Source organism: Halichoerus grypus, chromosome 2 (genome assembly GCF_964656455.1).
Source record: "Halichoerus grypus chromosome 2, mHalGry1.hap1.1, whole genome shotgun sequence".
In the NCBI taxonomy this organism is placed as follows: Eukaryota; Metazoa; Chordata; class Mammalia; order Carnivora; family Phocidae; genus Halichoerus; species Halichoerus grypus.
The window spans coordinates 205952866-205965895 of NC_135713.1; the positions used below are offsets into that span (position 1 = coordinate 205952866).

The 13030-nt window shown below is 59.6% G+C and overlaps 2 protein-coding genes across 2 annotated transcripts in view; one reads left to right on the top strand and one right to left on the bottom strand.

Annotated features, from left to right (window-relative positions):
- Positions 1 to 13030, top strand: part of PGS1 (phosphatidylglycerophosphate synthase 1) — a 79580-nt gene that overhangs the window by 43158 nt on the left and 23392 nt on the right. The window lies entirely within an intron of this gene.
- DNAH17 (dynein axonemal heavy chain 17) overlaps positions 1 to 13030 on the bottom strand; it is a 118885-nt gene that overhangs the window by 7580 nt on the left and 98275 nt on the right. Inside the window, exons 69-78 of the mRNA XM_078066204.1 lie at positions 11554 to 11758; positions 10980 to 11144; positions 10589 to 10729; positions 10149 to 10319; positions 8540 to 8662; positions 7782 to 7975; positions 4180 to 4328; positions 3306 to 3433; positions 2469 to 2696; positions 1242 to 1433 (exon numbers count right to left, since the gene is read on the bottom strand). Of these exons, the coding sequence (XP_077922330.1) occupies positions 1242 to 1433; positions 2469 to 2696; positions 3306 to 3433; positions 4180 to 4328; positions 7782 to 7975; positions 8540 to 8662; positions 10149 to 10319; positions 10589 to 10729; positions 10980 to 11144; positions 11554 to 11758 (1696 nt within the window). The remainder of the gene's footprint in view (positions 1 to 1241; positions 1434 to 2468; positions 2697 to 3305; positions 3434 to 4179; positions 4329 to 7781; positions 7976 to 8539; positions 8663 to 10148; positions 10320 to 10588; positions 10730 to 10979; positions 11145 to 11553; positions 11759 to 13030) is intronic.

Here is a 13030-nt window from a genome sequence, read left to right on the forward strand (position 1 = left end):
GCTCTGCTCTAGGTGAAGCGGACCGCCAGCCCTCCATCCCCGCCACCTGCAGGTGGAGACCAGCTCCCTTCCTGGGGATCGCTGCCTGCTGGCCCCTTCGGCCCTCCTGTCTCCGGGCATGGGTTTCGCCAGGAACCAAGCCTGTGAGCCATGTGGTGGGCTCAGATTTGGGTGATGGCAGTGCTGGGAGGCCGCCCTGCGGGGTCACACCCGGGGGAGTGATGGTGTTTGTCCTCAGAGGTCGTCAGACCTTCTCCGGCCTCCCGTGGGGAAGGGTATGCAAGGCTGTGCTCGCCGTCCCGCCCTGGCCCTGGCCTCCCTCGCCTCCGCCCACATCTTGAGCTTTTTACAGCAGAGTGGGAAACAGGCGGGCGTCCCGAGACCAGCACCCCTAGGCCCGGCGGGGCACTTTCCTCGCCCAACCCCTGGAGCTTGAGCCCCCGTGTCCGGGAGGTCTCAGCTGGTGAGAGGCAGAGCTGGACTTCAAGCCCGGGGCCCTGGACCCCAGCACCGTCTGCCACCATGCCGCCGGGGTGTGAGGAGGGGCACTGCCTGGTCCCACCTTCTGGCCCTCCCACCACTGCCCAGCCCGCTTGGTGTCACCGGCGCTGTGCCGCGGTCCTGTCACTGCTGATTCGGGGCCAGTGAGGAGGAGCCGAGGCTTCTGAGGTGCGCGGGCACCTGCCTCCCCTGGGGGTCACAGCAGCCGTGCTGTGTCCGTGCCGGGCTCTCCAGGAGTCAGACTCCGAGGGGGACCGGGTGAGGCCCCTCTCAGTCTGCGGGCTTCTCCGTCCTCTGAGGCCATCTGCAGAGCATCTCACACATGTATCTCCACCAGCAGGAAAATCAGAGCAGCACTTGTGTGTTCCAGGGAGATCGTTTTGGCTTTCCCTCTGGACCCGGGTTCTGTCTGCGGACGCTGCCCGTGCACCAGGGAGGCCCCTCCTTGTCCCCGCCCCCCAGGATTTCTGGGCAGGCCCCCCAGAGATGCCTGCCCCCGTGGAGTGTGCTACCAAGGGGAAGAATTGCCAGACGGCTGACAAGTGCCACAGGGCTGGTGGCCAGGGACAGGGCGACACTTATCATATCCACCTGCTGGGTGGGGTCTCAGGGCTTCTTGTTTTCAGGTTTTGTTTGGGTTACGACACTATGGGATGTGTCCTGAGCATGAGCCACTGCACAGTTGACGGGGAGCGGTTGGGGGCGCAGAGAACCCTGCTGGGCACCAGGCGCACCCTTACCTTGGTGTTGGCCTCCAGGTAGTTGTAGAGCACGTTGATGGAGATGGTGAGGTCCCCGTTGTTGAAGGGATACGACCTATTCCAGCCCTGGGCCCCAAACTTGCGCCTCTCGGCCACCACGGCGTGGAAGTAGCACAGGGCGAAGAGGATGCACTTGAACTCGATCTCCTTGGTGCACATCTCCAGGGTGTCCTGTGGGAGGGGACCCGAGTCCTGCCTCTGCCAGCTGTCTTGCTGGGGGCGGGAGGGGCAGCGCGGGGTGGGGGGGGCAGCTGCCAGAGCCCCCGGTCCACGGACTGGAGGAGAGAATGCTTTCTTGTCTTTACTTCTTTCAGAAATGGCACTTCTATCACTTAAGTATTGATTACAAGTCAAATTATGCTGCTTTCTAATAAAATATTCGCAAACACAGGACATTTCAGGACTTCTTTAATGAGAAGTACTGTCCCTTGGCAGCGGTCAGCACCCCTCACGGTGCGCAAACAGTAGCCCAGACTCTTTAGAAACCATGGCGAGCTGTTCATTCTCAGCACAGTGTGCTCCATGAGTAGTCTTTGTAGGTGTTACCAGGCAGTAGGGGTGTCTTCCTTAAAAAGGTTTTAGACTCCACTTGGGAGATAAGTGTGTGCACCCAGAAGGTTCTGGTGCAGAACAGATCCGGTGCCAAGAGATGAACGTAGATGCTAGGGTCTTGCAGAAGGGGGCAGGGCTGGGGGTGGGGCAGGAGGTTTGGACGGGGAGGGAGGGGCCACAGGAGCTGTCCCACTGAAGCAAGGTGGGGGCCCGCTGGGGATTGAGGGAGGCCTGGCGGCAGCCTGAGCCAGCCAAGAGCATCTCCTTCTGTCTCCTGAGGAGCTGAGATGCACTGGAGCCCAGCACACCGCCCTCCAGAGCTGGGCCCTTCCTGAGGGGCTCCGACAGGCCCCGGACCTGCGATGCATTGACCTGTGCCGGCTCGCAGGTCATGAAACTGTCTTTAAAGCTGTAACTTGCCTGCATTTCACGCTGTGTATATTTTACTTAGTCTTCCAGGAATATATTGACTTTGTGGTGTGAGGCGTGTGTGTGTGCGCATGTGCGCACGTGCACGTGTGTGCTGGGGGTGGCGTGGAGCGGCGAGAACCAGGGTGCAGCCGTCCTCGGAGTTCGAGCCTGCTCCCCAGCAGTGCAGGCCAAAGCTGCCTTTCTGTCTGTGGGATACGCGCGCCGGAGGGGAAGCCGCCTCACCTGGGTGAAGAGGTCCAGAGCCTTGTGCAGGTTGGCGTGCATGCCCGTGGGTGGCTCATTGGTGATTTTGATGGCGTTTTCCAGGATGCCCTGGGGGATGATGTGGGACTCGGGGCTGGGGGCGGGCTCGGCGCTGATGAACACGCGGTAGTCCTCGTGGCTGCCCGTGCTGTAGCGCTCCACCTTCTTGTCCAGGGTGCTCAGCCACCGCGCCACAAGGTGGATGTTCTGTGGCCAAGACCGGGGCTTAGCACCCACGCGTCCCTCCCACACATCCCTCCAAGCAGTGCCCGCTGTCCGCCCTTCCCCGGGCGCCGGGCACGCCAGCCAATTTCTCCTGAAGCCTGGGAGTCAGTATTCGTGCTCGGTGAATTCAAGACCTCCAGCCTCCTGGCGAGTCCTCCCCGGCCTCCCTGGGCATAAGGCTGACATGATATGGTCCCCACCCCTGCTTTGAGGTTTGGGTAGAAGGAATGGCGTGAAGCTGGGGTCTCCACTCGGGACCAGGCTAGGCCATGCCGACCGAGGTCGGCTCACGTGCAGGCCGGGCAGGACTGCAGGTGCTCCTTGGGGTTCAGGAGAGGGCTCGGAGAGGCTGCAGGGGCCCCTGGTGCTTCCCCCAAGCGAGGAAGAGGAGGAGGAACGGCGCTTTTGTCCACTCTGGAGTTTGGGCGTTATAAGCAGCATCTCTGTAGGGAAACTCTGGCCTAAAGCCCAGCGTCCTCTCACCGAGGAAGGTGGTGGTGACGGCCGCACCACCTCACGGACCAGGCAGAGGGGACGTGGTGTAGGAGCCGCCTGCCCCTCCCACGGGTGCGAGTGCGGGCGCCCCTGTACCTGCAGAATGACCCAGTGTCCCATCTCTGCAGCCATGTCCAGAGCGTCCTCGGCCACCACCTCCTGTCCCTGCCCCAGGGACACGTTATGCAGTTTCCCGTTGTCTATGGTAAATCCCAGCTTTTTCCCTGAAGGAAAGAGGACAGGAAGTGCGTGGGGGCAGCTCTGCCATCCTGCCGGGAATCCCACCCCTCCCCGCTTTGTGTGCTATTGTAAAAAACACATCAAATTTGCCAATTTCAAACCCATCTTCAAGTGTACGGTTCGGTGACATTTAATACATTCACAGTGTTGTGCAGCCACGCTTCTGGTTCCAGCACTCTCCATCACCCCCATCAGGAAGCCCCACCCCCGCCCCCGGCCCCGGCAGCCGCTCAGCGGCTCCGTGTCTCTGTGGATCTACCTATTCTGGATGCTTCCGATACGCAGAACCCTAGAACAGGGGGCCTTTGTGTCTGGCGGGGACTCCTCTCGGCACCTCATTTTGGTGGCTGAGGACTGTCCCATCGTGTGGCTTCACCACGTGGGGATTACCCACTCACAGTTGATGGACGTTGGCTTTCATCTGCCTTTTGGCTATTGTGAGTGATCAGCCCTATGGAGCATGCGCTTAAACACCTGCTTTCATTCTCGGGGTGTGCACCAGCCGTGGGATCGCGGGGTCCCACGGCGCCTGCCTGTGTCCCCCGCCAAGGAAGCACCAGCCTGCTTTCCGCACCGCTGTGCCTCCTCCCGGGCCCGTGGGAGGCTCATCTCTCTCCCAGGCTCATCGGTTTCTGTTTCCTCACCGGGGTGCAGGGGCACCTCGCTGTGGCTCATGTGCATTTCCTGGTGGCCGCCCCTCTCTGAGGCCTCCCTGGCCGGCTCCACTTACCCAGGGCTTCCACGTCTTTGAGGGGGTCAACGCCTGGGGAAAGGATGAAGAAAATCGGAGTAGAAGGGCTGCTCTCCTCGTAGGACTTGGAAAACTCGACGCTCCGGCCCTCCACGAACTTGCTGCCCATCTTCTCCTCCACAAAGTTCCTGAGGGAGACGCGCTTGGTCAAACCCAAAGGCGAGGGGGACGGGGTGGGCTGGGACCCCTGGTGAAAGGGCCCTTTTCTTGGGGGGCTTTCTTTTATTTATTATTTCTTTAAAGATTTTATTTTTAATTATTTTTTTTTGAGAGTTTTTATTTGTTTATTTGACAGAGAGAGAAAACAAGCAGAGGGAACAGGAGAGGGAGAAGCAGTCTCCCCACCAAGCAGGGAGCCTGATGTGGGACTCGATCCCAGGACCCCAGGACCATGACCTGAGCCAAAGGCAGAGGCTCAACCAACTGAGCCACCCAGGCACCCCTATTTTATTTTTTAAAAGGTTTATTTATTTTAGAGAGAGAGTGCACACACGAGTGGGCGGAGGCCCAGTGGGAGAGGGAGAGAGAATCTCAAGCAGACTCCGCGCTGAGTGTGGAGTCTGATGCAGGGCTTGCTCTCACGACCCTGAGATCATGACCTGAGCTGAAATCAAGAGTCGGACCCTTAACCAGCTGCGCCGCCCCCCTTAAAGATTTTATTTTTAAGTAGTCTCTACACCCAACGTGGGGCTTGAACTCACGACCCCGAGATCAAGAGTCACATGCTCCTCTGACCAAGCCAGCCAGGTGCCCCTTTGGTGGACTTTCTTAAGCAGAGCAAGGTCTCAGGCCCGAAGGCAGTCTTTTCGGGGGCGTTCCTCTTTGCCGGGGGAGGGTGTGGCCGGGGGAGCAGGTGCTTCTCCCCTCCGTCCCTGCCGGGCCCTACAACGTGCCAGCAGGTGAGAGGTGGTCTCCTGCGGCCCCGTTTTCAGAGGCTCCCAGGTCACCTGGGAGGGAACATAAGCCTCAGTGGCGCCACAACCCAGGGCATTCTGGGTGAGCACGCCCCAGCACCAGGTGGCCCCTGGGTCCTTCGAGCCGTCTGCGCTCCCAGGGAAGGGGACGGGTTATGGCGATTTCGTCTCCCACATGCTCTCCGTCTGCTGTCCAGCAAGGGCCGCAGGAAGAAGCTGAACACAGACCGTTCTCGCCGGTCCTGGTGATCTCCCCGGACTGGGGGTTTGAGGAGGAAGGAAGTTCACGTTTGCAGCCATCTTGGTGAACTCAAAGACCACAAAACATGGTTCATCAGAAAAATCACAGGGAAAAAAAAAGGAATTTACATAAATACCTGTCTTTACAGAAGCAGCTCTGTGTTCCAAGCCCCAAACTTACTTTCTTGACCCTCAAGAAGTCTGGGGTCAATTGGGCCCCTCTTAGGGGAAATCTGGTGTTTGGGGGTGACCTTTAGAGCTCTCTGCGCCTCTCCATCACAGGGGGCTGAGCTTACCACGTTCTGAGTGATTCACAGGCACTGAAATACTAAGATTTAGTGTCTTTAAAAGCAGCACGTCAGTCAGTCTTTGAAAGAACAGTGGAGGGAAGGGCTCCCTCAGAGGCCGCCCCACACCCTCCGGCTCCGTGGGGACCTTGGTGCCAGCAGGACTTTCCGGGGACCCTTTTATCAGGATTCGTCTCTCGCTGTGGCCTTCGCTGGCTTCTGTGCAGTTCCCGAGCCGACGAGGGCTCCAGGCGGGGTGTCGGGGGCGCTCCTCCCGAAACCCTCCCCAGTTGTACTCGATTCCGGCCTTGGGAACTGACTCGCAATGTGGAGGCTAGCATCCGTGTCCAGGAAGGACTTCTGCAATGTCCCAAGTCCTGCCCTAGACGGGAATGTCACTAAATCACCGTTGCTAACGACGCTGGCAGGCCACATGGTCATTCTCCGCGGGTGAATTAATGACGAACAGCGCGCATCGGTTCCCGGCGGGCCCCACCACTCTGGGCACCGCATCCTTGGCAGAGGAGAGCTGGGGTCAGCTCCCAGCCGCTCCCCGGGAGCCCCGGGGTGTCTGCACCACAGAAGCTGGGCTTTTTTGGGGGGGAGGCAGTTTGCGGGCACCCCACTTCTCTGCCCCAGGCCAGTCACTGCCGTCTCTGGGCCCTTGGGCCTCAGGGGCCACTGGGGGGCAGGTGAGCTGAGGCTGTGGTCGGCGCCTGGCACACAGTCCACCCCGTACGTTATTCACTGTGGATTTGGATCTCCTTGCCTTTAAGCTGCACGGCTCCGGTAGAATTAGGGTGGTCACTCTGCTTTCCTGGACGCTACAGACATGTCATGGAGCGGGGTTTGGGGTCGCACGAAGGCTCACGCGGTCTGAGGTACTTCGTTCAGGGCATCCTCGTGCCTTCACACGTGTGACTGGGTGACGTGCCACCGTGCGCTGGGGGCTGTGGGCCTGGACACCCGACCGCGCTCCGCTCCCGGGCTGATGTCTCCACTGTGATGGCCAGGTGTCCTTCCCCTCCACCTTTCCCAGACTTTGTCCAAACTTCTTCCGGCACGACTGTCCTCCATGGTGGGGATTTCTCGTTTCCCTGCACTTCCTGCTGCCCTGCCCGTGACCCCCAGCCAAACGGAGCAAAACAGTTTGTGAACAACCGGTGCGTGGGAGTCGGGCCTCTGCTTTGTCAGGGGAGTTCTGTTAGGGACGCAGGCGTCTTGCGGGGCATCTGGCTGCTTTGGGGCTTTTAGGACCAAGAAAAGGCAAAGAGGCTGTATTATGTCCCAGAATGGGCGCTGGGCTTGATTTCTTGTCTGCCTTGTCCCCCTTCCTGTGGCATCTCCGTCCCCCTTCCTGTGCCATCTCTGTCCCCCTTCCTGTGGCATCTCCGTCCCCCATCCTGTGGCATCTCCGTCCCCCTTCCTGTGGCATCTCCGTCCTCCATCCTGTGGCATCTCTGTCCCCCTTCCTGTGGCATCTCCGTCCTCCATCCTGTGGCATCTCCGTCCCCCATCCTGTGGCATCTCCGTCCCCCTTCCTGTGGCATCTCCGTGCCCCCAGGTCGGCCCCGGGTCAGGAGGAGGGAAGCCCTGTCCACTCCAGGAGAGGGTGGATGGGACATCTCAGATGTCACCTGTGGGGACCGGTGCAGTGTTGTGTGATGTCACTGTTCCTGGAGTCCTTTTGTGAAATGGCAGACCCAAATGGGGAGCGAACGGGAGGGGGGGCTGGAAGGCCACGGTGATTAATTTTCCAACCGTGCAGGAGCTTCAGGGGCAGAGAAATTATTCACAAAGTTAGAATAATTCTCTTTGCAAATGAGCTGAAGCTGCCCCAACAGTTTACTTTAAATGTGGCCACTGGGGGCATAAAATCCGGATGACGATGGCTTTGCCACAGTTTTCTCTCCACTGTCCTAAAGGACTCCTTGTGGCCTCAGAGTCATTAACGCCCACACTTTGTAGAGGATCTTGGCTCAGGGTTTGTGGGGGGGCGTTGGGGGGGGTCCTGTTTCCCCTCACTGGTCCCTCAGGCTGGCGGGAGGAGGGGGAGCGCTTGCAGGTGGGGTCCCGTGCCCGTGGGCCCCGCGGGGCCTCCCTCCGCCTGCCCACCCACCCGGGAGGGTGCCGCACTCACTTGACGGCGTAGGTCATGCGGTCTGGCCGCATGCACCTCACCATGCACAGCTTCTGCAAGGACGTCTTGTTCTTCCACTCCTTGGGGAAGATTTCCTTCTCAGGGGCTTCCGACTCCACCAGCTTCTTCCAGCGCTTGGCAGACCCTTCGATGTCGTTGTCCAGGTTCTTGAACTCATCCATCTCCGACAGGGCCTGGGGGCAGGTGGCCTTTCAGCTCCTGCCGCACCCCCCTGTCCCGATGCTGGGAGAGGGTGGGCCACCTGGCTTGGCGCTAAAATGAGCTGCTGGTGCCCCTGAGGGCCAGGAACGTGGACAGAGGGTCTAGCGTAGGCCCAGGACCCCAGCTGCCCCTCCAGAGGGCTGAGGGACCGGGGCTGCTCCCATCATGGGGGGGCTGCCTTCTTCAGGCCTTCTGACCCGAGATGCTGGGGGCCCCTGAGTGTGTGGGCCCAGATTGGAGGAACCACCTGGACACTTGCCCGGGATTGGGAGGGTGGGCAGCGGTATCGGGCGGCCCTGGACCCGCCCTGGGGTCTGTCGTGGCTCAGCTCGTGGGGCCGTGTGCGGGTCGGAGTGACCGTTGTGTTCGAACAGGAAGGTAGAGATTCCTGCGAGCCGGCAGGAGCCCTCTGCACCCCGGCCCCACCTCTGGGGTCTCCCCGGGTCACTGGATACCCGGCTGGCGGTCGCGCCTCGCAAACCTCCCCGGCGTGAGCCCCAGAGCCCCCGCAGCAGGGAGAGAGCCCCAACACCAACCTTGATGCCACCCCATCCCTGGTGCTGCAGGAAGTCCACCGGCGACTGGACCCCCGCCTTGAAAGGGAACCGCAGGAGGAAATCCAGCTCGACTGGGTTCAGCTCTTTCTTCATGGACAAGACCTGAGGGAGCATGGGGCCGCTCAGCGTTGTCCCACAACAGTGGGGGAGGGAGGGGTGGCCGACGGCCCCCATGGGAGCGCCGGACACCTTGGTCACGGGCGCGGGACAGGCCGAGGTGCTCCCCCCCGCCGGCCCTGCAGAGGAGGCGCTGTCCTGCCCCCTGGGTCCAGGCCAAACTTTGGATTCACCTTGGTTTACTGTCGTGTTTTTAAATTATGATAAAATACACATGACATTTACCATTTTAACCCGATTAAAGTACGAAATTTTAGTAAATTCATGTCATGTCCAACCATCACCACTATTTAGAACCAGAGCTTTTTCATCTTCCCAAAGGGAACCCCCTGAGCAGCGCCCCCGGATCCGCCACCAGCCGATGGCGCCCTGGGTCTGTGCCCCGTCTGTCCGGATCTGCCTGTTCTGCACATCCCGTGTCCAGGGAATCCTACAGATGTGGCCTTTCCCCTCTGGCTCCTTTCGAGGTTCATGCACGCCGTAGCGGGTGTCAGAACAATAAGGTTCCGTTGTGCGCAGAGACCACGTCTTGTTTATCCGCTCATTCTTTGATGGATATTTGGGCTGCATCCACCTTGTGGCAGGTGTGAGCAGAGCTTCTGAGAATGTTCCTACATAAGTCAATTCTTTGGGGGCATATACATTTTCTGGGGGATCTTCTGGGTCATGTTCTGGGTCTCTTCATCACCCGTGCACACCAGCTCTCAGGGCGTCCAGCCGGCCGTGTCTCGGGTCCCGGATGGACAGCAGGTGAGCCAGGGCCACCACGCACATAGGGCCCCACGCAGCTTCTCTTGGACACTGCAGAGCAAAGACTTTCGCCTGAGTCAGACTCCTGCTCTTTTTTTTTTTTTTTTTTTTTGGTCAAAAGAAAAATTCTTTGGAAATTTAGGGGGACCACCAAGGAAATATCCTGATGCCCTTTCAGCAGGAGAAACCTCACGGAGGGGCTGCCATTCAGGGATTCACAGATAAAGAAAAACCTCCTTGATCTGGACCCTGGTGGACAGTTTGAGTTTGGATGGAAAGCAACCTTCTAGAAGCTCTCTGGAAATTAGTGTTTCCCACCATACTTACAAGATGGAGTAAACCAAATGGTGGATGGGCTGTTTCATCAATTTAATGGAACAAAAATCTGAAATATTCCAGCAGGTCCGTATGAACAGGAGGCATATTTATTCCTTTGTACCTGTATTACCTTAAGAAATGTATTCAGCATCCACGGTGGTTGACCACCGACGTGGGACTGCTTAGCAGGCAGTCCGTAAATGTAATTAGAATGACCTTCCTTTGTAAAATTCTCCTTAACGGACCTCCCCTTCAGTGCCTCTTCCTTAAAACTGTGCCTCATATCAACGAAAGAGAGTCCCAAGCACATCCCATGGCAGTGACTGGAAGGGCGTCCATCACCGGGCAGTCTGCACTGGGGACCAGCCCTCGGGCGCCGCTGCTGCCGGGAGGGCAGACGTACCTGGAAGGCCACCTGGGCCAGGAAGATGAGCTTGTCCCGCTCGAAGAGCCCGCGGGCCGTGTACATGTAGACGGAGTAGGTGATCTCGTCCGTCAGGTTGATGACTCGCTGCCTGACCTCCTCTGCGGGGGTGGTCTTCTGGATGGCCTTCTCGAATACCACGTTGAAGGCCTGGGGAGGGGGCACACAGAGGCTTGCGGGGCTGGACTCCGAGGCCGCCCCATGCTGCCTGCCAGGGCTCTGCTTTGTTTCCGTGGTGGGTGGGGGTCTGGGGCCCCAGGCGAGGAAGCCCCTTCCCCGGGGTGCTGGCCCAGGGCAGATCCCGCACCCTGGCTCCCCCTTCCCACCGCCGTCTGCGGCCTGGACCCCGTCTGTGCTCCCAACGGCTGGGGCTCTGTGGACGCCAGGGCCCCAGCCCCAGAGCCCGGCCGCGACCACACCTTGAGCGAGAACTGATAGATGGGGTTAATCTTGTTGAGGTCGTTCAGTATGAAGTACAGCAGGGACGCCCTCTCTGCGGCTGGCCGGTAGTTCTCTCTGGCCTCATTGATTTTAACCTCTGTGATTTTTGCCTCTTTCACCTTAAAACAATTGGGACCAGTGGGTGGACAGCGCCGGTGAGCAGTGGGCCCCCCCCAACCCCTCCCCCACCGCCCCATGCGAGGGACCCTCCACTGGGCCGCAGTGTGCTGGGTGGGGCCCGAGACCCTGCTCCCTGCCCTGGGCCCCAGGGGCACACGTGGCCCGGTGGCTTCTCTTCCCAGCACTGTGGCAGGCCCTCGGTGCCCTATGGCGGGGAGCGCAGGGCAGGCCCTGGAGGTGGTCTCTCACCTTCTCCTCGATCTCGCTGGCTGTGTGCTTGGTGGTCTCCAGATTCTCCACTAAGGCCGTGTCCCCCAGGAAGTTCCCTGACGCGGCCGACAGCCGGGCCAGCAGGGAGTCTTCCAGCTCCTTCAAAACAATCTTGAATTCGTTTTGGGACTTGGTGAGGTTGGCCTGCGGGAGGGACAGAGCGCCAGGAGGGGAGCTCAGCCGAGGCCCCAGCTGGGACGGGAGGAGCACCACAAGCCTGAGAGGCCAGGGCACGGGGACACTCTGAGCCCGTGTGTGCAGGCCACCGCACGCAGGGGCCCACAGCAAGGACTGTGCCCACGGGGCCGCAGTTTGGTGCGTGGCCATCTGGGCTCCGCTGAGACTCCTCTTCCGTCAGAGAAGCGGCTGTTGGATTTGGAGTTAGGTTTGGGAGGCCTCTGGGGAGGAAGAGCGGCTCCTTCTGTCACACAAAATCCGACCTGTGGGACGGGCTGGGGCACCTGGAGCCACATCGGGGTGGCAGCGGCAGCGTCAGAAACCTCGCGGCGACCCCAGCGGCCCGCCCTGTGCCGCGTGACGGCGGGCCCCGTACCTTCAGCTGCTCTAGATCCGGGCGCTCTTTGGCCACCACAGCAGCCAAGAGCTGGTCCTCGAGCCCGTCCCTGGTGACCAGGAAGTTGATCAGGGTGCACTGGGCTTGCATCTCGGGCTTGTAGTGTGGGTTGAAGTACTTGGTGTGCAGGATGAGACGGAACTTGGGGTGGTACTCCACCTCCTTGTCGCCGATCTTAATGAACCTGGCCGTTAGGGGAGGGAGAGGTCAGAGGGGCTCGGGCAGCAGCACCAGCAGCCTGGTGCCCCACCCCCCACCCCCCGGGCCTCGCACCACCACAAACCCTCCTCTGGTCACCGGGAAAGAACTGTGTCTCTTCTTGTTCTAGTCTTCCTCTCTGGCCTATGGCCGGGACCTTCTAGAAGGTGCACCTGCTCTCTCTCTGGCTGGTTTGTTCTGGTCTTTATAGGAGTGCTCACTCAGCTCCCACTGCACATCATACTCCCTTGGGAGCCGGTGCGGAAACACACCACCTGGGCCCCACCCCAGAGCCATGAACGTCAGAAAGACACTGACGCCCCGATTCAGAACACCGCTAAATTCTGGAAGCTCCCCGGGGGAATCTGAGAGCAGCCAGGGCCAGAAGCTGGGTCTGCTGGTCCACTGTGGGGGAACCTCTTCTCTCGGCTCCTGCTCTTACTGGTCAAGCTCACTTTCGGGGGCCTCTTTACCCCTTGGGTATCACCACTCATGTCAAGCTCTTCTCAGAGGCTAGGACGTCAGCACGTTTATTGGCCACCTCTGTTCTGGGCTTCGGCACGCACCCCCTATTTTTATCAGTGGCTCAGACCAGCTCTGATGTTTCCATTTTAAAAGTTGATTTAATTTTTTTTTATATTAGAAAAGTAATACAGGCTCAATGCATCAACCAGTGAATGGATAAACGGAACGAGGCACACCCATCCGGTGGACTGAGCCATAAGAACAACGCGGTCCTGCCGCGCTGCCGCACAGATGGGCCTTGAGCACACGGCGCCCAGGGAAAGTGGCCAGACAGAAAAGGGCACACGCCACGTGATTCCCTTTAAAGGACATGTGTCCAGAGCAGGGAAATCTGTGGAGATGAGAGCACATGGGTGGGTGCCAGGGTCCGGCAGCTGGGGGTGCGGGGAGCGAGTGCTTGGTGAGTACGGGGCCTCCACGTGGGGCGGTATTTGCACAACACTGTGAGTGCACCAAGTGCCACTGCATTGTTCACCTTCAAACGGCTAATTCTGTGTAAGGTAGATTTCACCGGAATAAAAAAAGAAATAGTACTACAGGCTTAGGATTTGTAAAATGCACAAAAATAGAAGAAAAGCATGACCAGTGGGGCGCCTGGGGGGCTCGGTCGGTGAAGCGTCTGCCTTCAGCTCAGGTCGTGGTCTCAGGGTCCTGGGATCAAGTCCTGCATCGGCCTAACCTTGCTCAGTGGGGAGCCTGCTTCTCCCTCTCCCTCTGCCCCTCCCCCTGCTTG